Here is a 22,369-nt window from a genome sequence, read left to right on the forward strand (position 1 = left end):
CGTATCCAGTACACAGCTCTGGTTACAGTAGGCAACCACTGCTTAATATTGCCCCGGTGCAGTGTCCAGCTACACACTTCCCCAGTACCGAGGAGCAGTGTCGGACCGGCCAGCTTTCTACAGCAAGAGTGATAGTGTCAGAACCAGCAGCCAACATGCCCAAAGTTGCTGTGCCCGGTGAGTGTCCATTCGCCACCTGAATCAATCACACAAAGAAAAGATTTGGTTTTAACAAAACATATTACTATGAAATTAGTTTTTCATTACATTAACTTGAGCACAACGGCTTAACTGATGTCTATGCAAAGTTTTGTGAAGAAAATAATGTTGCATAAGATCTGGCAGAAACCGTAATCCAGGAATGGGAGTGTCAGTCTGAATAGTTATCTCTGCCGATCAACTCTTCGAAGCTTGTACACTAAGCAAGGTTAGGTATTCCAACAACTAATTTTGGAGGTGTGGGTAGGGGGACTTTAATTCAAAGAAAAGAGCAACTGTCAGCTGTTGTGTTCTTCAACTGTGCCCCCTGATGTTTTAATAAACGGCAGCTGAATGAAAATAGAAGTGTTAGGTTTTCAGGCCTGTGATATTACTTCATTAACACTTGTGATTAGGCTGATTGGCTCTGTTTAGATATAGGCTGGAGTGCAATCTGTATCATATTTTTATGCATTCATGCAGGGGTTCGCACTGATGCTTTTTGCAGCTGTGGCAATGTAGAAGATTGTTAGGCGTGATTATAAGTGAGGTTTTGATGGCTTATATGTTATGACTTATTAGTTACAGCACATAGAGGCATGCTTGAAAATGCAAGAGATCCTTTTGCTAGTCAGCGGATTCTAGTGACTCAAATGTCATGCTGGTGCTTGACATGCCGTAACTCATTTAAAGTTTATTTTTACATCATAAATGCTTGTCCACAGTTTTCTCAAGCCCTAGCGTGTGCAGTTGTGGTCATACGTTTACATGCACAGTGCAGAATCTGCAAAATGTTAATAATTTTAACAAAATAAGAGCAATCATAAAAATGACAAAAACAGCAGACAAATGCAAAATGCAATTTTTATGATCACACTTATGTTAAAACTATTCACATTTGGCAGATTCTGTGAGGGGTATGTAAACTTATGACCATAGCTGTATTCTGTTCCTCTGAGTAGGATATTGGGTTGATTTCAGACTTGCGTTGCTAGACATGCTGGTTTCCATGTGCAGGCTAAGAATAATCTGGATTTTAATTTGCAGACTGTGATAGGATATCACTCACTGATATCAACAGGTTTAAAAATAGAAACATTATCATAGGCAGAGGGGATGGCCACATACTGGCTGAGCTTCAGAGAGGACAGACAGCAGGCTGTTATAATCATCTGATTAATGATTTCACCTAAAATACCCTTGAGTCTAATACTGGTAAATGTGTAATTTATTAGATGTTAATACTTTTGTCTCTGCCTATTGTTAAACTGAACAGGAGAAAGTAAGTCATTTGTTGGTTGATGGTGCGGCGGCACCTGAGGAGCAGTTGGGGGTTTGGTTCTTGCTCAAGGGTCTCACCTCAGTCATGGTATTGAAGGTGGAAGAGAGCGCTTGTTATTCACTCCAAAATCAATATGGCCTGATAATTTGAGACTGTTTAGGTTTTTGGGGGATTAAAAAAAGTTTTTTTATTATTTTTATCATTGTAGGGTGGTACAAGACACGTTTATATGCAAATGAAGATATTTGGCATCCAGTGTCTCCTTTAAAATTTAAATATTATAATCTTAATTCAAGTGATGAAGGATTTCGAAAGTCTGACAGTAATAAGTGTTGAGCACTACTGTAAGGTTAACCCAGGGACGGATTAACGCACGTGCCCAGGGCACTGGACCAGAGGGGGGCCCAGCCGAAATACCGCTACTCCCAGAACGCGATTTCAACCGTGCCCCCTCAGATTTTTGAGGCAAGTGGATTTTGAATGCAGCTTCCAAAAGACAAAAAATAGCCGAATAATATTTTTTATACTTAATAAACGATCAGTGCGGCACATCATCAGCTGGCTGGCAGGAGCCAGAGACAGCGGCGTGTTTCTACAGCACTGTGCATTATAACCAATCACACATGATTCTGTTGAGTTTATGAGTACAATGGCCAATAAGAGGCGTCCAGATGAGTCATCGCTGAAACAGCTGTTTTGTTCAGTGCGCGCGCTCCATGAATGAATTCTGCTCTCTGCCGATTTCTCTCATCAGAAACAGCAAAGTGCATACGATATAAGCAAGATATTAATTTCACAATGTAAGCAACTTCAGTGATTAATGGGAGTTTTTGAGAGTGCTTTAATTTAAGTCAATGATAATGTTCTTTGATAATGTAAACCGAGTGTCTATTTACACTTAGTGCAAATAGCCCACCTTTTGGCAGAGACTGCGGTCAGGCCAGCCTCCACTTTGAAAAACACGGTCATTCTAGCCGCACATTATTTAGTGGTGCGCGCATATACTAGGCGTTGCGGTAATAGCGAGTAAAAACTCAGATCAAAGGAAAAGCGATCTCTGGCATTCATTTATTAAGCCAGTTTCTCTGTCAATAATGAATAAATAAATGAATTAATGAACGAATAAATAAATACATTTTAAATAATACAAAACGGTCTGATAAAATGAAAATGACTTCAAATGTTGAGTAATATTAAATGTAGAATTTCCAAATAATATGAAAATAACTAATGAGAAATAACACAATAAAAGCCTTTCATCAACTTGCATATAACCATATTTATCTGTAAATTCACAAAAAGAAAACTCCCTGTTTCCACAAAAAAATTTTCACCTTTGATTAACAGTACACCACTCCAGAATGTCATTTGCACAATGTCAGGACTGTCTGATTTTCTATCACAAAATTATAGGCAGCTCTAAAAAGGAAACTCCCTGTTTCCACAGAACAATTTCAATTCAGATTGACAGTCCACTGTCCCAGGGTGTCACTCAACCGGTTTCAAGACGATCTGATGTTGCATTACAAAATTAAAGCCCTCCAAAATCTCATATATGACCAGTTTTGTCTTTGATTTTAGGCAGCTCTAAAAAGGAAACTCCCTGTTTCCACAGAACAATTCCAATTCTGTGGAAATTATTTTCTGTGGAAAAAGGGAGTTTCCTTTTTAGAGCTATCCAAAATCACAGGCAGATCGGGTAGAATCTGAGATTTGGAAGGCTTTTATTATGTAATGCGACATCAGATCGAGTGACACTCTGGGGTAGTGGACTGACTGCCAATCTGAATCGAAATTGTTCTGTGGAAACAGGGAGTTTACTTTTTAGAGCTGCCTATAATTTTGTAATAGAAAATCAGACAGTCCTGACATTGTGCAAATGACATTCTGGAGTGGTGTACTGTTAATCAAAGTGAAACCTTTTTGTGGAAACAGGGAGTTTTCTTTTTGTGAATTTACAGATAAATATGGTTATATGCACGTTGATGAAAGGCTTTTATTTTGTTATTTCTTATCAGTTATTTTCATATTATTTGGAAATTCTACATTTAACATTTCTCAACATTTGAAGTCATTTTCATTTTATCAGACCGTTTTTTAAACATTTGTATTATTTAAAATGTATTTATTTATTCGTTCATTAATTAATTTATTTATTCATTATTGACAGATGGCTTAATAAATGAATGCCAGAGATCGCTTTTCCTTCGATCTGAGTTTTTACTCGCTATTACCGCAACGCCTAGTATATGCGCGCACCACTAAAGAATGCGCGGCTTGAATGACCGTGTTTTTCAAAGTGGAGGCTGGCCTGACCGCAGTTGGCCGAGGCTATTTACACTAACTCCGCCCACCAACGTGTGATTGGGACTGTCAAGATTATAAAAAGCTGCTATGCACCAATCACTCCAGTGGCAACAGATGGTAAAGTGGGTATGGTGGTATTTTTGACGCGATCGACTAGAGTTCGAACCCGCCTTTTGCCGAACTTTTTTTCTCCCTTTTCAAATCTCATATCACAAGGCATTTATTTTTAATTAAAAAAATTAAATCCTGCTATTTTAACATAGTCTAAATATAATCTATAGCTTTGCACTTAGTGTAAATAACATATCGCTAAAATACTTCACTTAGTGTAGATAAAATCCATTGCTATTTGAACTTAAGAAAAATGACTGCAATTTCAACTGAGGGGGGCCTATAATCAGTCCGTGCCCAGGGCACCTCTGCGTCATAACTCGTCCCTGGGTTAACCCTGTCTGCTTTACATGTTTGAAAGTGATTAACAGTTGAAAACATTAGGAATTTAGAAAAGTAATCAAAAAGTAATCAGTTACATTACTTTAAGTAATTGAAAAGTTACACTACTTATTACATTTTAAGTAGGGTAACTTGTAATCTGTAACCTATTACATTTCCAAAGTAACCTTCCCAACACTGGGTGTGGATCAGTATATCGTGTAAGCAAATTCAGGCACTGGTGTGGACCCATGCTCACTACTCACTGAGACACTTATTGGGACTATTTCTTTGGGACTCTCTAAGCAATACTCTGACTACTCAAGTAGGAAGCTGATTGAGACAAGCCCATAGTTTTCAAATTTGATGACATTTTCTGTTATTTGTTCAATATATATTGCAATTGTGACAAAAGAGGGCCCCACAGGACCAAAATTCTTCCATGATTTAGTTAGACCAGTAAAACAAAGAAAAACTGTATGATCATGGGAAGTGAACACTAACAAAATGTTTGCCTCTGTGTGAGGAAAACAGTGATAAATAGTGAAATGCCGAACCTTGTTTGAGTTCTTTTGACAATGTCGGCAATCTTGAGATTGTGAAAACGTCACTTGATGAGTTTTTTTTTTTTACATTTAAATATGATTTTGTACTTTCTACTCTGCCTTTATCAGTCATAGCAATTTATTTTCTATCTAAAACCTTATTAATTTACTGTAAAATTCATGACTCAATAAAATGACAGTTCCGATGTGTTGCTTACTAATTCAGTCTAACCTATAACCCTTTCTTTTCAATGTTTTGGATCTTCCTTGCCCATTCTGTGGAAATGAATAATCAGAAGGGAGTAAGTATAAAGGAACCTGTCTGAGATCGGCATATTAAAACTGCTTCAAATGTCCATCTGTATATTTATTCATTTGTTTGTTTTAAGTGAAAATATACAATGGGGTCCAAAAATCTGAGACAAAAAAGTTTTAGTACTTAATCTTTTACTAAAATATAAAAAAAAATAGGTCACTAATGAAGTAAGTAAATTTGTAACATTGATGTCAACTACTTTGTACAGATTTTCTTGCTTGAATACTGTTTTTAGTATGTTTGTATTCACTGACATACTAAATACCAAGAAAGATTTTGAAAAAATTAATGTTATTCAACTTCTTTTTGAAATTATGAAAACAAATAGCTCAAGTAAAACTGAGTATTCATTCAGAAACATTTTGCACCTCACTGTAGTTCATAAGCAAACAAATGACTTGTGTATTTCTGTGCATGTTTAATATGATTCTTAAAAAGCTTTTAAGATGTAGGGCTCATAGTTTCTTATCTTTTAATTTTTAAGATATGATTTGGGTTGTGCTGTTGTCAGTTAGTGATGTGCGTCTTGGCTTAATGAATTTGTCATAGCTTCGTTCATCTCTGCATGGGAGATTTTGTTCCATCACTGAAAAAGTGTCTTACTTTTGCCAAAAGCATGCTCTGATTAGAAAATTCAACATTTGAATGAGAGTCTTAAACATGTCTAGGTTGGTCAAGTTGGTTGTTCACTTATTGTCTTATAGCTTATAGAGTATAAAATTAAATTTTATACTGAAATGATGTCCAGACCATAAAAACATTTGATCTTACTTCATGAATCTTAACTGCTTTTGGGCCTTTTAGACCACAGTCATGTTTTCATCTCCTTTTGTTTTGCTTTGATTGGCTGCTGTCTCCTTAAATAATGAATTTGCACTAAAACCAGTGTGGTGTATGCTTTGTTTTTTGGTCATCAGAGACGGATGATCGCACGCGTGCGTTTGCAGAGCACGTGTTTGCTTCGGAGACCAAAGATGATGATGTCCGTGACGAGATATCCCTGTTTGATGTGGCTGAAGACTGTCCTATCCTCAACCAAGAGCTGGTCCACCATGTAACCGAGGATGATGATAAGGAGAAGCGGTCAGTGTACAAGTTATACAATTACATAACTTTATATTTGAATTCTATAACTTATTACAAGCTTTTAATTAATGGGTTAGTGCACCCAAAATGAAAATTCTGTCATTAATTACTTGCCTGTAAGACTTTCGTTCATCTTCAGAACACAAATTTAGATATTTTTGATCAAATCCGAGAGCTTTATGACCCTGCATAGACAGGCAATGGTGGCGGAGACTGACCCAGAAGAGAAGAAATCGTTGAATAAAGTTGGTTAAAATCGTTGGTTAAGTGAATAATACTTGCCTGTAGTCTCAACATGGCTACCATCACTAAAGGAAACCCTTTTTATGTCGAATAAACCGCAATAAAGGCCAATCATACGACTGAAGTCTCCACCTGCGAGTGTACATCATTTGTTAAACTAAAACACATTTATCTAAACTGCTATTAAATAATTTATTTAGTTGTAAAATATCACAATGTCAAATTGTCTTGGACCAGGCAAGTCTTACAGTAGCCATCAATGCTTTTAAACAAAACATTGTGACAAAACAAGTGCACAAATCGAGATTTTGTGCTGCATACATGTATAATAGAAAGAGAAATAATGACAGTACACTTACCGTCCGATACAGATCTGACAGCCATCTACCTTCAAGCTGTTATCTTCAGGCGAACGCCACTTATTTTTTACTTATTTTGAGGTTATTAAAACTTTGTTTGAAAACTAATTATTTCTTAAACTTGTTTTTGTAATACAATTATTTAGTATTTTATTTTTAGCATATATATATTTAATAACTAGCCTACATTTTTATTTGTAGGCTACTATATCCCCCAAAGCGTTTGTTTTGGATTCTTTGGTCATTACACCTGGGGCCGGTTGCATAAACTGTTAGTCATGTAATTTTTTTCTTCAAGACTGGTCAGTCATGATAAGGTAGATTGGTCTTATTTGTATTGGAAAAGTAAGACTGATTACCCCCTGGCAACTGCTAGTTGGTCAAACTAGTTCTGAAGACACAGTCTTAGCCCCTGGAAATGGTCATTGATTTGATTTAAATTGGCCTGTTCCAGAATGTGATACCAAATAACACAAAGTATACTGTTAAATACGCTGTAAATGAAATCTAAACACTTCATAGTCTGTGAAAAACGTCCACCCTAACCTAATCTTTAACCAATCCCCACACAGTAAGAAGTATCTTAGTCGCACTCAGCCCATGCTAGAAGATAAACCAACCTACTTGGAGGTCCCACACTTCCAGAGAGTGTCCATCACTGGCGACTACGCTGCTGGGGTACGTTCCAACATAACATAACTTCCAGGAACTGACTGGAACATGCACATGTTATGCAAGTTTTGATTTGTACACTGCCATTTGCAGGTAACTGGCCAGCTGAAATAGATCAGCCAAGGGGTCTCTCCATCTTAGCAGGTGGAGACCATCCCTGGATATGGTTTCTGGAATCTATATCTGACATTTAGAAGGGGGATTTAAGAGAGTTCAGGAATTCGCTTTTCACATGTAGTCATCAATTCTTGCCTACTCTTATCTAAGTTTCAAACTCATCCACCCTGGCATGACGTCAAGGACATTGTGACTTTTAAATATAGCGTCATCCAGTCAGCGCACTCTATGACTCCATATACATTTGCACTTGTCACCATATCACATTTCCACTCAGAGATATAGGCATTTCAAATATAACAATCAGCATTAGCGTTGCACAGAATCACACCCTTCCCAAATGTTCTGCAGGTGACCATGGATGACTTTGAGCTGGCCTGTAAGGGTTTGTACCGTGCCCTGACCATCAGAGAGAAGTACATGAGGCTGGCTTACCAGAGATTCCCCAACACTCCCTCTCAGTTCTTACGCAAGATTGAAGGAGAGCAGTGGAAACCTGAAGATCAAGTGCTCCCTGGTAATAACAGAAACTGAATTTCACAATGAAAACATAAATACTTGATTTAAAGGGATAGTTCACCCAAAATTAAAAATTCTGTCATTAATTACTCACCCTCATGTCGTTGCAAACCTGTAAGACCTTTGTTCATCTTAGGAACACAAATTAAGATATTTCTTTCTAAGAGAAGAAATCGTTAAATAAAGTTGTTAGTTTGGTTTTCTTTGCACACAAAAAGTATTCTCGTAGCCTCATAAAATTACAGTTGAACCACTGATATCACATGGACTATTTTAATCATGTCTTTAATACCTTTCTGGGTCTGCGAACATTTCAGCTGTGTCGCTGTCTATGGAGGGTCAGAAAGCTCTCAGATTCCATCAAAAATATCTTAATTTGTGTTCCGATGATGAACAAAGGTCTTACGGGTTTGGAACAGCATGAGGGTGAGTAATTAATGACAGAATTTTCATTTTTGGTTGAACTATCCCTTTAACATAGCTGACTTAAAGGCAGGGTAAGTGATCTCTGGAAGCCAATAGGTGTGTTCGACTTGAAGCGGCATCAAAGTACCGCGAGAGCAATTAGAGAGCAGATGGATCCTTATGCTTTCAAATCGCTCTCGCGATACTTTGATGTCATAGACTGATCATTCTTTGCCGCGCCGCTTCAAGTCGAACACACCTAATGTTGATATTTGAAATCACCAAAACAAACATGCCCCTACCCCAAAAGGGTCTCGCCCCTATTTTGATAGATACGCCCCACATATATGTAGCCTATGCAGCCCAGGCAACGATTAGTTCTGTGAACATAAGCCGCTTTTCCACCGAAATTACCTGGAACAATATGTCCCAGGAACTTTTTTCCCCCCCAGACCTATTGCTGTCTGCTTTTCCATCACGGTCTAAAGTACCGAGAAGATTAGGCAAATAGTCTAGTGACTTAACGTTAGGTCTGCGCGCGTTTCTCAATACCAAGTATGCAAATTTCGACCTTGCATCCTCGGTTCGGACTTCACGAGTTAGACTGTAGAGTGTGAACTCCCGCGGATGGAACAACGCAAGTCTGGTAATTCTGCTAAGAGCAGCGTACAGTCAGCTCGCCTTGGCTGCAGCAATCTTCCTCACTGTATTTAGAGACGAAATATATCAAACACCACTGCCTCTGTTTGTTTTCATTTAAACATATTAATAGAACAATAGAATAAAGACCAAAGATTACCTGTTTACCCAAAATGAATTATCTTATGTTTATCCAACACAGAGACATCAGAGTCAGCAGCAAATGTCAGAAGGACAAGCCGAGGTTATGCTCCTCTCTTAATACATGAGCACTGAGCACCCGGTGATCATGTGGAGCTCACATCTCCGAAATCGCTGAAGTACATTTTCAAATAGGTGCTCTTTTTATAAGTAAACCGCAGATTTGAGTTTTAAACAACTATTCTCGCCTGAAAGACACACGCGTCCAGTGTAAGCAGACTTTAGCTGTGTAGACACGGTGTTACTCACCTATCGAAAAGAAACAAAGCAACCTCAGCGTCCGATCGCAGGCCTTCCGCTCCTTGAGTTCTCTCCAGCGCTGGAAAGCTGATCCGATATTTACATGGGTCCTACTTCTTGCCTTATCGTTCCGCAGTTGTTTTCCTCTTTTGTTTTATATCTGCCATCTCTATCTTTCTGTCACTAGGCTCAGCTAATGTCCGTTCTGTTCACTGAACGCTCTCTCCTCCACATCATGAGTAGACACGCCCCTTACTGCTGATTGGCTACAAGTTTGTTTTGGTACTCGGCCCCGACTCAGTTTTCTAAAACGTTTTTGAAAAATTGCATACTCTAATACTTCTTTTTTACTATTTTATTGGTTTGGTAACTGAAGAATGATTGTGTTTGTTGAATTCAGTGAAATATAACATAACTGTTGTTTTGCAGTCTTCACCTCTCCTCCTAAGTCTGGTGAGGATCCTTTCTGCACAAAGGACTTCCCACCTACCCTCGGCTACGTCGCTCGCATGAAGGATGGTGTTATCTATGTCTACAAAGATGCAGCATCTGCTGATAAACACCAGCCTCTGAACCACCCCGGTCCAGATCTTGTCACCTTCATAGACGACATGAACTTCCTCATCGCCTTGATTGCTCAGGGCCCAATGTAAGTTCACGAAGTCAATGCAGATCTACATTCAATATTCTTTCTTTTCCATTTCATGTCACTATCCAAGTTTTTGGAGAAAAAACAAACAAATATGGTTAAAAAGTCAATTTAAATTAATGTTACAGTACATATTTGTTATGTGTAGTGCAGGTCAGGGAGCGCATGACGAGGAGCAAGAACAGATTAACAGTCTGTTAATATATATTATCCAGGAACTGAGACACGGAGATACCAGCACATACACAAGAACTTCAAATAATAACCGACAAACTAACACTACCGTTCAAAAGTTTGGAGACGATAAGATTTTTAAATCTGTTTGAAAGAAGTGTCTTATCTGCACTAAGGCTGCATTTATTTGACAAAAATACTGTAAAAGCAGTCATATATTATTATTTAAAATAACTGTTGTCTATTTTAATGTTTTTTAAAATGTAATTTCTTTCTGTGATGGTAAATATAAGCTTTCAGTAGATAATACTCTCCATTAGTCTTCAGTGATTCTTCAGAAATCATTCTGATTTTTGATTTGGTGATTAAGGAGCATTTCTTATTGTCATGCTGCTTAATATTTTTGAGATTTTTTTTTTTTTTTTTTTTTTGAGGATTCTTTAATTTATTTTTTTATTTTTTATTTATACTTTATTTTACCAGGATAGTCCCATTAGGGCTTTTCACACTTGAAATAGTTAACCCTGGGTCATCCTAAACCCCGGATAAGTGGAATCCTGGGTTATCTGTAATCAGGTTTCACACTGCTCATACTATACCTGGGGTTAACTGTTAACCCTGGGTATTCATTAACAGTTGTTTCACACTGTACATTCCTAAACCCCGGGTTAACGTTCTTATTTGCATATTTGCGGTGTCACTGTCACTGATTGGACGAACAGCGATTTAGTGCTGGAAATCCATTTATCCTTTGCTGAAACTTATGCGTCTTCATGAAGAGCGCGGGTCATGGTTGCTTAGCAACGGCAGACGCCACGGGAACGCGAGCTACACGATGCGCGCTTGACGTGACACGAGCTTCGCTGCTCATTTTCTGATTGGCTGTCTGTTGCCAAGCGTCCAGCAGCAACAAGCAAACACCGCTCCGTTTCACACTGAACAAATTTAGCGCCGCAATGCAGGGTTAACACCACAAATGCAGTGCTAACCCTGCTCCGGAGCAGGGTTTCATAACCCCGGGTAAAATGCGGTGCTAACACCGCTTTCAAATTGCCGGTGTGAAACGTGTCTTTACCCGGGGTTAAAAGCGGTGTTTAGAACGACGATAACCCGGGGTTAAGCGCAGTGTGAAAAGCCAGATGCAAAATCTCTTCTTCCAGGGAGTCCTGGTCAAAAATGGCAGCACAAAAAGTTTCACAATAAAACAAACACATAAAACAAACAAATATTTTGCCCTACATTCAGGTGATTACAAATACAAAACAAACAAACAAACAAAAAAAAAAACCCTGAATTTACTCATAGCAAGTATATGTTTCCTTTAGAGTAGACCATAAAAGATTTTTTAAAACATTTAAAGAGGGGAGTGTTTCCAGCATAATAACCCTCTACAACTAAAAAAAAGAGGAGCTTTTTGCCGAGCTCTGAATATACTCTTGGAACATTTAAAAGAAGTTTAGCAGAAGATCTAGTGCTGTAATTACAAATGTAAAAGGATAAAAGACTGCAGATATACATTGGTAATTTACCTAACAATGCCTTAGCGATAAACAACAGCATATGCACTGAGTACGTGAAGAAGCACTCGTCACAAAACGTAAAGCTGCACGGTATACATAGACTACCTTTTTAAGTGAAGATAAACCTGCATGCATATAGATCACATCACCATAATCTAACACTGAGAGGAAACAACTTGTATAATTATTTTTCTTGCTTCAAAAGGAAAACATTTCTTTAAGTGAAAAAGAACACTCAATTTTAGTTTAAGCTTTTTTTTAAAGTTTTTCAATATGTACATACAATCCCAGTCTGTCATCCAACCATATAGCCAAGTATTTGTAGCAATTTACTCTTTCAATAGATTCTCCTTGTAAAGTTAAAATAGAATGATCTGTTTCAGTGTGGCAACAAATGAAAAGCATATATTTTGTTTTATTTGAGTTTAAAACCAATTTTAAGTTGGTCAATGACAGTTGCCGTAACTGAAAAGATTCTTGCAAGAGCTCTATGGCTTGATTCACCGAATGTGCTACTGTATAAATAATTGTGTCATCAGCATATAAATGAACTCTAGCTGAGGCTATCCCACGACCAAGATTATTAATATAAATAGAAAATAAAACTGGTGCTAAAATAGAACCCTGTGGAACACCTTTTGTCGTTTTTAGTTCAGTTGAAATAAAATCTTTAACTGAAACAGTTCTTTCTGACAAATAATTATTGAACTAATTTAGCGCCATTTCACTAAAACCTATACAACTTAGCCTCTGCAATAAAAGTTTATGATCTACAGAGTCAAATGCTTTAGAGAGATCTACAAATAATGCTGCACAATGTTGTTTACTATCCAAGCATTTAACAATATCATTTGTAACCAGCATAGCTGCTGTAATAGTATATGACCTGATCTAAAGCCTGACTGAAATTTGTTTAAAACTTTTTTTTTTTCAGTTAAGAACTGTTTCACTCACTGATCATTAACAAAAGATTCAAATACTTTTGCCAACACAGACAACCTACAAATTGGCCGATAGTTATCCAAAATTGATGGGTCACCGCCTGTTAACAAAGGGAGAACCAGAGCTGATTTCCATGCACGAGAAATAACACTTGAAGTTAAAATCAAGTTAAAAATAGAAGTGATGGGCTCTGTTATAAGATCTGCCGAAATTTTAATAAAATAAGGTTCTATTTTATCAGACCCTTCTGAATTTTTAATATCCAAATTTGATAGAACTTTATAAACTTGTGTAAACAACTGAGTAGTATAACAGGAAGTAACTTCCACATTTTCTCGTTCCCTTAAATTACTATAGTTGTGGGTTACTCCCGCTGAAATAAAATGGCTGTTAAAAGCATTTACAATATTCTCTTTATCTTTAATTATACTCTCATTTAATTTCAAATAATCAGGTAGCTTGTTAGAGGTTTTTTGACCAGAAACTGATTTGGTCAATTTCCAAAAATGAGACGGATCTTTAATATTCTCATTTATCATATTTAAATAATAATCACATTTAGAACTTTTTACTAATTTTGTACAGTTATTCCTTATTGTTCTATAATTAATCCAGTCTATAATGAAGATATGGACTCATTAAACCAGGGATTATCTTTATTTCTCACTCTAAATCTTTTAAAAGGTGCATGTTTATCACATATAGTCAAGAAAATGCTTTTAAAATACTCCCAGGCTAAATCATCATCAGGTATCTGTGAGACACTGTATAAATCATTATTATAAATATCTTTGATTTAGTCCAGTTATGGAGAAGATCCGTAAGTGAAGTGATAGCTTCACTTGAAGCCGAAGGTGGACGATAACATCCGACAACGATGATATCAGGACCGTTTAAAAAAAGGAATTTGATTGCCAAATAGCTTGAACTGAAATTTCAAAAGAACAGCATTTATTTGAATCAGAAAACTTTTGTAACGTTATAAATGTCTTAATTGTCACTTTTGATCAATTATTATTTGATCAAATATTTTATTCAGCATCCTAGCTGAATAAAATATTTTCTTTGAAAGCTCTTACTGACCTCAAACTTATGATATTGCATAAAGTTGAGTTTAAAGACTATAAAACGGCTGTTTATTCTCTTATTAAATATGTTAATGGATCCTGGTGTTTTGTTTCTCAGAAAGACATACACTCATCGTCGTCTGAAGTTCCTCATGTCAAAATTCAATGTGCATGAGATGTTGAACGAAATGGAGGAAATTAAGGAGCTGAAGAAAAATCCCCACAGAGACTTCTACAACTGCAGAAAGGTATGACTCCCAATATGTCATTTATACTGAAATAATTTACAGACTACCACAAATATTGACAGTTATGTTGTTGTTATTGTAGGTGGATACTCACATCCACGCTGCTGCCTGCATGAACCAGAAGCATCTCCTCCGCTTCATCAAGAAGTCCTACCGTGTGGATGCGGACCGTGTGGTGCAAGTTGTGAAGGGCAAGGAAATGACCATGAAGGAGCTTTTTCAATCTCTTAACCTGCACCCCTATGACCTGACTGTCGATTCCCTGGATGTGCATGCTGTAAGTATCACACAACACCTCACACAGGTTATTCAGGGACTGGTTACCCAGACAAGGGAGGAAAATATATAGAGAATCACCACAGAAGTTCAGAACTAGAAATAATGTGCCAAAGTATCCTTCTAGCACTATGCAGTGCTCATTATGCAGTTGTCATGTCCTCTATTTTTAGGCCATCACATGGGTTACAAAATCCTCTCAGCTTATCCTCAGCTGTTTTGACAGCATTCTTAGCGCTCCTAATTGCTTACAAGAACTGTTATTTGTAATAACTAAAAGTTATTTTGTTATTTCTCACTCTACTTCATGCAGGGCAGACAAACCTTCCAGCGTTTTGATAAATTCAATGCCAAGTACAACCCTGTGGGTGCCAGTGAGCTGCGTGATCTTTATATGAAGACTGAGAACCACATATCCGGAGAGTATTTTGCCACCATTATTAAGGTAAGACTTGGGTGAACCATGCCGTTACTGATTTACACTAACAGGAAACCAATCAAATCAGCCGTAATCTCTGGAATCTCACAGGAAGTTGCTAGTGACCTGGAGGATGCCAGATACCAGTACGCAGAGCCCCGTCTGTCCATCTATGGCTGTAACCCTAATGAGTGGACTAAGCTTGCAAGCTGGTTTAACAAGCACAGAGTCTTTTCTCCTCACCTCAAGTGGATGATTCAAGTGCCCAGGATCTAGTATGTGAACCTATTTCACTTCTCACACTCAGTGTTTATGGAAACTGTACTAACAGTTTATATCTTGTCCCCCTTTAGTGACATTTTCAGAGGCAGGGACTTTGTGCCACACTTTGGAAAAATGCTGGAAAACATTTTCCTCCCTGTTTTCCAGGCCACCATTGACCCAAACTCCAACCCCGAGCTTAGTGTCTTCTTGAAGCATGTGAGTGAATCTGGAAAATATAGTACGGTAATAGTTTTAAGGTAATATGTCATTTAAAGGGAAACAGGTCAATTTAGCTCAAAGGGAATCATTTATGATTTTATAGGGAATTTGAACAGAATCACCGTTTCACAGCTGGTCAATGAGTCGGCCAGAGATTCACTGAACATCATAACATCAACCCTGCACTGGATATTAAAATCCAAAATATAGTGATAACATTAAATAGCACAGTAACAAGATCAGCAGTTTAAGACATTAACTTGTAAGCACAAAATACAAGATACTTCTCTTTTCAATGTAAATAAGACTTCATTTATTTAAACCTAAGACAAACTAATCTAACACATGAACACACACGTTGCAGAAAGTGAGGAAAGGATGAGTTTAAGAGAATGAAAATGTGAAATCCCAAGTTTACAGCAATATGTGCTATTGTATAGACCTGAACAACCATCAATCACTTAATTAACCCTCGCATTGAGTTCCTCAATGAGGCTAAAATTTGTATTAAATGCACCAGCTCAGCAAAAATCTGGAAGTTACTTGCTTGCATTGCCTTTGTGTTAAGGGATTCCCTTTTGTCGTCATCGTTGCAGAAAGGGGGTTTCCCGAGGTTGCTGATTGGCTGACAGTTCAGTGGTTGTTTGTAGTGATGTCTTGGGAAACCAATCGTTGGGTGTTGGCTGGAGATGGTTCCAGAGTCAGTTGCTAGTTGAAGTTTGAAGCGGGTGCAGTCGAACTGGACTTTGCGGCAAACTTAACTTTTGAACACGAAACTCAACGGAAAGAAAAGAAACTAAAGTAAAAGAATAAAATGATGTAACGAGACTAGGTGGTTCTTCTTCTCATCGTGGTAGCAGCTGGCGTACAGGCCGAAGCACGCTGGAATGGCGCTCAAAGAGCAGCGTCAAAACGCGGTGGCAAAAGCAAAACAGAGAAGAGAGAGATTTGATGGCGTCCTGAGTTTTTAAACTCGGCTTTTGGACCCCTCCCAACTGGTGTGTTGACCAATTAGACTTTATCTTAGCTAGGGGTGTTGCTCTGTTTCTCCACCCAATCTTTGGATTTGATTTCTATAACCAGAATATGATACATTTGACAAATAATTGATTGGAAGAAACGTTTAAAGCATGAATTTTCAAACTCATACATACCAAACACGAATATGAACTCTTAGGCTTTTCAATTAAAAAGACATACATAATATGTGATTAAAACATGATAGTCTAATGTGTGGGCTACATACATAAAATGGAGTTATGCGTAGAAATCATTAGTTGCTCATAAGTCCTTGATGATTTTAGGTGCATATGGAAAAGACAGCTTCTGTGAGGTTCTGTGTAAGACATAGGGACATGTTCTGTGAACAAAGGACTTTCAGTCTGGTCTGTGTCTTCTATGTGTGGGGGAAAAGTCAATCTAAGGAAGCTCGTGATTTCTATCGTGGAACACATGTGACATCTTTGACCATCAGTCTTGATTACTTGCCCCAAATTTGACAGTCTCCTTCCTGAGTTGGACTTATCAATAAGTGTTCCCCTTGTTTTAATGTTGCAAGCTGCTCACTGACAGAGTTGGTTGGTTCGCTTGCTTCAGACGAGCTGAAGCTAGGGATCCGATTTATGACGTCCTGTTGCCCTGGGACCTCTCTGTGGATTTGCTCTTTTGGTGGTTCTAAGACCAATCTGATCGATTCTTCGATTCTTAAATGGTCTGATTCGCTCTGATATCCTACATAGTAATACATGGGACAATTTTTGTCCCATATATACTACCGTTCAAAAGTTTGGGGTCTGTAAGATTTTTATTTTTTTGAATACTTTATTCAGCAAGAATGCATTAAATTGATCAAGAATGACAGGAAAGACATTTGTAATGTTATATTCATCAAACTATTCATTCTATTTATTGAAGATTCCTGAAAAAATGTATCATGGCTTCCAAATAATAGCACAACCCTTTTCAGTGTTGATATTATAATAATAATAATAAATGTTTCTTGAGCAACAAATCAGCATATTGTAATGATTTCTGAAGGCTCATGTGACAATAAAGACTGGAGTAATGATGCTGAAAATTCAACTTTGTAATCACAGGAATAGATTGCATTTTAAAATATATTAAATTAGAAAACAGTTATTTTAAAATATAATACATTTTCATAATATTACTGTAGCCTTTTAACCCCTTAATCCCTGCGTTTTGTCTCTCTACAGGTGACTGGCTTTGACAGTGTGGATGATGAGTCCAAACACAGTGGTCACATGTTTTCCACAAAGAGCCCCAAACCTGAGGAGTGGGACATCGTGAAGAACCCATCATATTCTTACTGGATTTACTACATGTATGCAAACATTGCCCGACTCAACCAGCTGCGCAAGTGAGTATCTCAATAACACACAAAAAAGGCAAGGAGCTTTGTAGACTGGATAATTGCTGTGCTTGCTACTATCATTACAGCCAAAAATAGGGGTTTCCTTCCATCCCAAACCCCATATAATAAACTTTGGTGTGTAATGCATCCCAAAACCCCATGTAATAAACTTTGGTGTGTAATGCATCCCACACTGTTAGTCTCATTGACATGAATACCACTAATTGCACAACCTGCAGGGAGAAGTGTGCTGTTACTTTTCTAAGCGATTGGAGTCCAAAATTTTAGCTGAGAATAATTATTTTGGACAATAAAATTGGCATTAATTTACATTTGTTAATGCTTTTGAAAAACCCACCAGAGATGCATTTATTGGATCAAAAATGCAGTAATATTGTGAAATATTATTATAATTTAAAAAAACTATTTTATATTTGAATGCATTTTATGTACTGTGGCAGTGAGTTTTGCACAAGAATGCACCATTCACATTTACTTTAGAAAATCTAATTCTTTTAAAAATCATTGTGTCATGTACATTTCACATGGAGCACTGTGTACAAACACAAATACATTTTTAAACCAGTCCATAAGAGGTTATTATATGTGACCCTAGACCACAAAACCAGTCATAAATATCACGGGTATATTTGCAGCAATAGCCAAAAATACATTTGTATCGGTCAAAATTGTAGATTTTTCTTTTATGCTAAAAATAATTAGGATATGAAGTAAAGATCATGTTCCGTTAAGACATTTTGTCAATTTCCTACCGTAAATATATCAACGCTTTTTATATTTAATTAGTACTATGCATTGCCAAAAACTTCATTTGGACAACTTTAAAGGCGATTTTCTCAATATTTAGATTTTTTTGCATCCTCAGATTGCAGATTTTCAAATAGTTGTATCTCGGCCAAATACCTATCCTAACAAACCATGCATCAATGGAAAGCTTATTTATTATTTATATATTTATTACTTTAATTGACCCTTATGACTGGTTTCGTGGTCCGGGGTCACATATAAGAAAAGTTGCACTAAGATGCAATTTACTATGTGCTGTGTGTTTGTGGCGTCCAGGGAGAGAGGTATGAACACATTCCAGTTCAGACCTCACTGTGGTGAAGCTGGAGCTGTCACTCACCTGCTGGCCTGTTTCATGACTGCAGACAACATCTCTCACGGTCTCAACCTCAAGAAGGTTAATACACCATTTACCCTGACCATTAGGGGGTGCATTTCACCTTACCACTCCACCTTACCCCATACACTTTCTCTGTCTTTCAAAATACACTGACTGTCTCCTCACGTTCCACAGAGCCCTGTCCTGCAGTATCTGTATTACCTGACTCAGATCCCCATTGCCATGTCCCCACTCAGCAACAACAGTCTGTTCCTAGAGTACAGCAAGAACCCTCTACTGGAGTTCCACAAGAAGGGACTGATGGTCTCTCTGTCCACTGATGACCCCATGCAGTTCCACTACACTAAGGTAAGGCTTCACCACCCCTTTTCTTATGTACAAATTAGTTGCTTCTGCTCCCTCTCTTCCTTTGATATGATAGCTGTGCATTTATTTGAATCCTGCATCACTAGGAACCCCTTATGGAGGAATATGCCATTGCAGCGCAGGTGTTCAAGCTCAGCACCTGTGACATGTGTGAGATTGCCAGAAACAGTGTTCTCCAGAGCGGCCTGTCTACTGAGGTGAGGGCACCTGACCAAACACATCACTAAAGCATCCCTATTGTTTTTTTTCTCATATGCATAATTTTACTGATCTAGACCCAAGGTATATTCTTTTAGAATATAGCAAATGTTAAGGTTTTTTGTTGTGTAACTATAGATTATGTGTGTAATGTTTTTGAAGAAAATTATATATATATAATAATATATTAGAAATTCCATTTGGTAATGCTACTGGTGCTAAAAATGAAAAAAATTAATTACACAACTTCATGAGCAACCCTGAAATACATGACTTTTAAATCACAAATTATGTGTGTATGTGTTATGTTTATTTTAATATTTTCAGTTTTCATTTTAATTTGACTTTAAAGCTCATTTGAATTAAAATATTAATAAATAATTTTAAATAAAATGTATCTAAATTTAATCAGTTATTTTATTAATACTTTGAATGAGCCTTTATTTTTAGTTTTCATTTGAAGTGTTTTAAGTTTCAGTAACTTTGTTCTTTTGCCATTTTTATTTATTTATTTATTTTTATATTTCTATTTAGCTTTGATTTATTTCTATCAGTTTTATTTTTAGTCATTGTACTACTTCAACTTAAACATAGTTTATTTAATTTAGTTGCCAAGGCAACATTTCTGATTCTGGTTTAGGTTTTTCAATTCATATTTATATATTTTATTTTATTAAAACTAAAACTATTTTGATAAATTCTGCTTTTAGGTAACAATAACAATACTGATCGTAATGTTTTGGGGTTTTTTACACTTAAAAGCAAGAGCGTAATGATTCTATATCTAATAATTAATAATTCCAACGTATTCATTTTGGGAGTTACACATCTAAAGAGAGTTAAGCAGTGTTTTTGTGGACTTTCAGAACCATCATCTACTGTATAGCTGAGTTGCATCTTTCAACATCAACACTGGTATTATACTGATTAAACTGAATCAACACCGAACTGATATGAACTGAATAACAACATTGCTGCCTTTTGTGCAACTGTTGTGTTTACATCTAAATTGATCTCATTTCAAACTTCATGATCTTTACACTGTTATTGATTATAACCTATAAAAAAATGACACTATTGTCTTTTAGAGCTGCTTTAGTTGGGTTTCCATCATTGGTTCTGCTATTTTCCTGTCTCTGTGAAGCTGCTTTGACACAATCTGTATTGTATAAAGTGCTATAGAAATAAAGGTGACTTGACATTATCTTTTTTTTCTCACACAAACAGGAAAAGATTCACTTCCTTGGTTCCAACTACCTGAAGGACGGTCCTGAAGGCAATGACATCCGCAAAACCAACTTGGCTCAGATTCGCATGGCCTACCGCTACGAGACCCTGTGCTATGAGCTGAACCTCATTAGAGAGGGCGTGATGGCTGACTAAACAAACATGCACACATGAAAAGTGGATTGTTCTACACTCTTCTTAAATTGTCACCTCCAACGACATTTATGTTATCATCAATGTGAATGAAGCCCATGAGATAACAGCCTATATCTTAATGAGAATTGACACTCAAGAACATATACCGAGTCTTCTTGTACACAGGTCTCTGGTTCATCATTGGCTAGTGCAGTTTGTCTTATGTCTGATCTGTAGGTCAGGTTTACAGTTAACTAAGTTTACATCTTCTTTGTGACTTATTGTATTGTGTTTTTTGTGGTCGTGCTTTGGAAAAAAAAGCCTGTTACAGTTGACTCAGTAAACAAAATCTATATTTAAAATATACAGTGTTCTGATTTTTATTTTTATATTTAACACAGAATTGAAAATGCTGCTATCGTTTGCTCATAATTTGCCATTATTTAAATATTTTTTTGAGCAAAAAAGATGCTAATGCTGTCCTTTTTCATAAAATGAGACTGTCACGCTTTGAAAAGGACATCAAAACTGCTACAATAAAAATTTTACATTAAGAAAACCCCCATTACAGCTTAGACATTCTCATTACTTACTGTCACATGACACATACATATAGGGCCTTGGGGGTGGGCACACTGAATGGCATCCGGAGGGCGGTCTGTTCATTCAGCCTTCCCTCTGGTGCCAGTGCCCACTTCTCAATTTTAAGTTGCACATAGACATTGAGGGCTCTAGGGAGGGGACGAGCTGACACAAGCTTGTGGAGGGTGCCCCTCCCCTGTTTTAAAGCACCCCTGTTTTAAAGCACCTTAGAACAACACACACCAACACTACATTTGAGCGGGTGAGGTGAAGCATGGGGTCTCTTTTTTTTTTCTTTTTTTTTTTATCTCACACCCCTGTTCTCTGTTCTCTGTCCGGGGCCGGGGGCTGCGAGGATGAGCTGGCCGCCCGGTCGGGGTCTGGGCTGGTGGTCTTCTCTGCTGCTGCGGGGACCGGGGTGGTCTTCCTGTCCCCACGCCAGAGCGAAGGGGGTTCAGCTCCGGGATCGGGCGCTGATTACCCCTCTGGGGGTGGTGGTGCCTGGATCTAGGAGTATAGAGTGCATATAGGGAGTGTGAGTGTGGGTACCATGTCCATTTTTGTGTGTCTACATGTGGGGCGAGGGTGAGAATATTCGTTGCGTGCTTGAGGGTGGGAACGTATGCTTGTGTATATGTGTGCTTGTTCGTCTACGTCTATGTGTCAGGTCGGGCCTTAGACTCCACCTCACTCATCATCTCAGTCGACCCCCACCCCACCACCATGCCCTGCCGGTGGAGGATGCCGCCGGTGCATTGGTGCTTTCTCGCGCCGGGGTAGGATGCTCGGGTGAGCGCTGGCCCACTCTCGGCGGTCGCTTGGCGGGGCCTGGCCCTACTGGCCTTGCTGGGCCCCGGTTGGGGGGTGGGGGGCCCTTGGATCTCCGGGCCCAGGGCTCGGTCTGCCCTGGTGTGGTCGGCTGCCGGCGGAGCCTGCGGGCTTGCCGCCACGGCACCCTGGGGTGTCTACACTGTGGCTGTCGGATGTCCCACCTTCGGGCTC

At 38.0% G+C, this 22,369-nt stretch overlaps 1 protein-coding gene across 2 annotated transcripts; it reads left to right on the plus strand.

The window, feature by feature from the left end:
* The first annotated feature begins 43 nt into the window (after window positions 1-43).
* Window positions 44-21,337, plus strand: LOC306849367 (AMP deaminase 1-like). 2 transcript variants are annotated; one of them, XM_079384326.1, is made up of 15 exons: window positions 44-177; window positions 5,998-6,163; window positions 7,341-7,446; window positions 7,909-8,074; window positions 9,991-10,210; window positions 14,032-14,161; window positions 14,244-14,438; window positions 14,751-14,882; window positions 14,967-15,130; window positions 15,209-15,335; window positions 17,555-17,718; window positions 18,796-18,916; window positions 19,034-19,207; window positions 19,312-19,422; window positions 20,651-21,143. In XM_079384326.1, the coding sequence occupies exons 1-15, from the start codon at window positions 156-158 to the stop codon at window positions 20,804-20,806; spliced, it is 2,154 nt and encodes a 717-aa protein (XP_079240452.1). In that variant the 5' UTR covers window positions 44-155; the 3' UTR covers window positions 20,807-21,143. The 2 variants fall into 2 exon arrangements, with proteins under 2 accessions (XP_079240452.1, XP_079240453.1); XM_079384327.1 differs by having other exon boundaries at window positions 72-181; window positions 20,651-21,337.
* The last annotated feature ends 1,032 nt before the right edge of the window (window positions 21,338-22,369 follow it).

The sequence above is a fragment of the Barbus barbus genome, assembly GCF_936440315.1.
Source record: "Barbus barbus genome assembly, chromosome: 29".
NCBI classification, from domain to species: domain Eukaryota; kingdom Metazoa; phylum Chordata; class Actinopteri; order Cypriniformes; family Cyprinidae; genus Barbus; species Barbus barbus.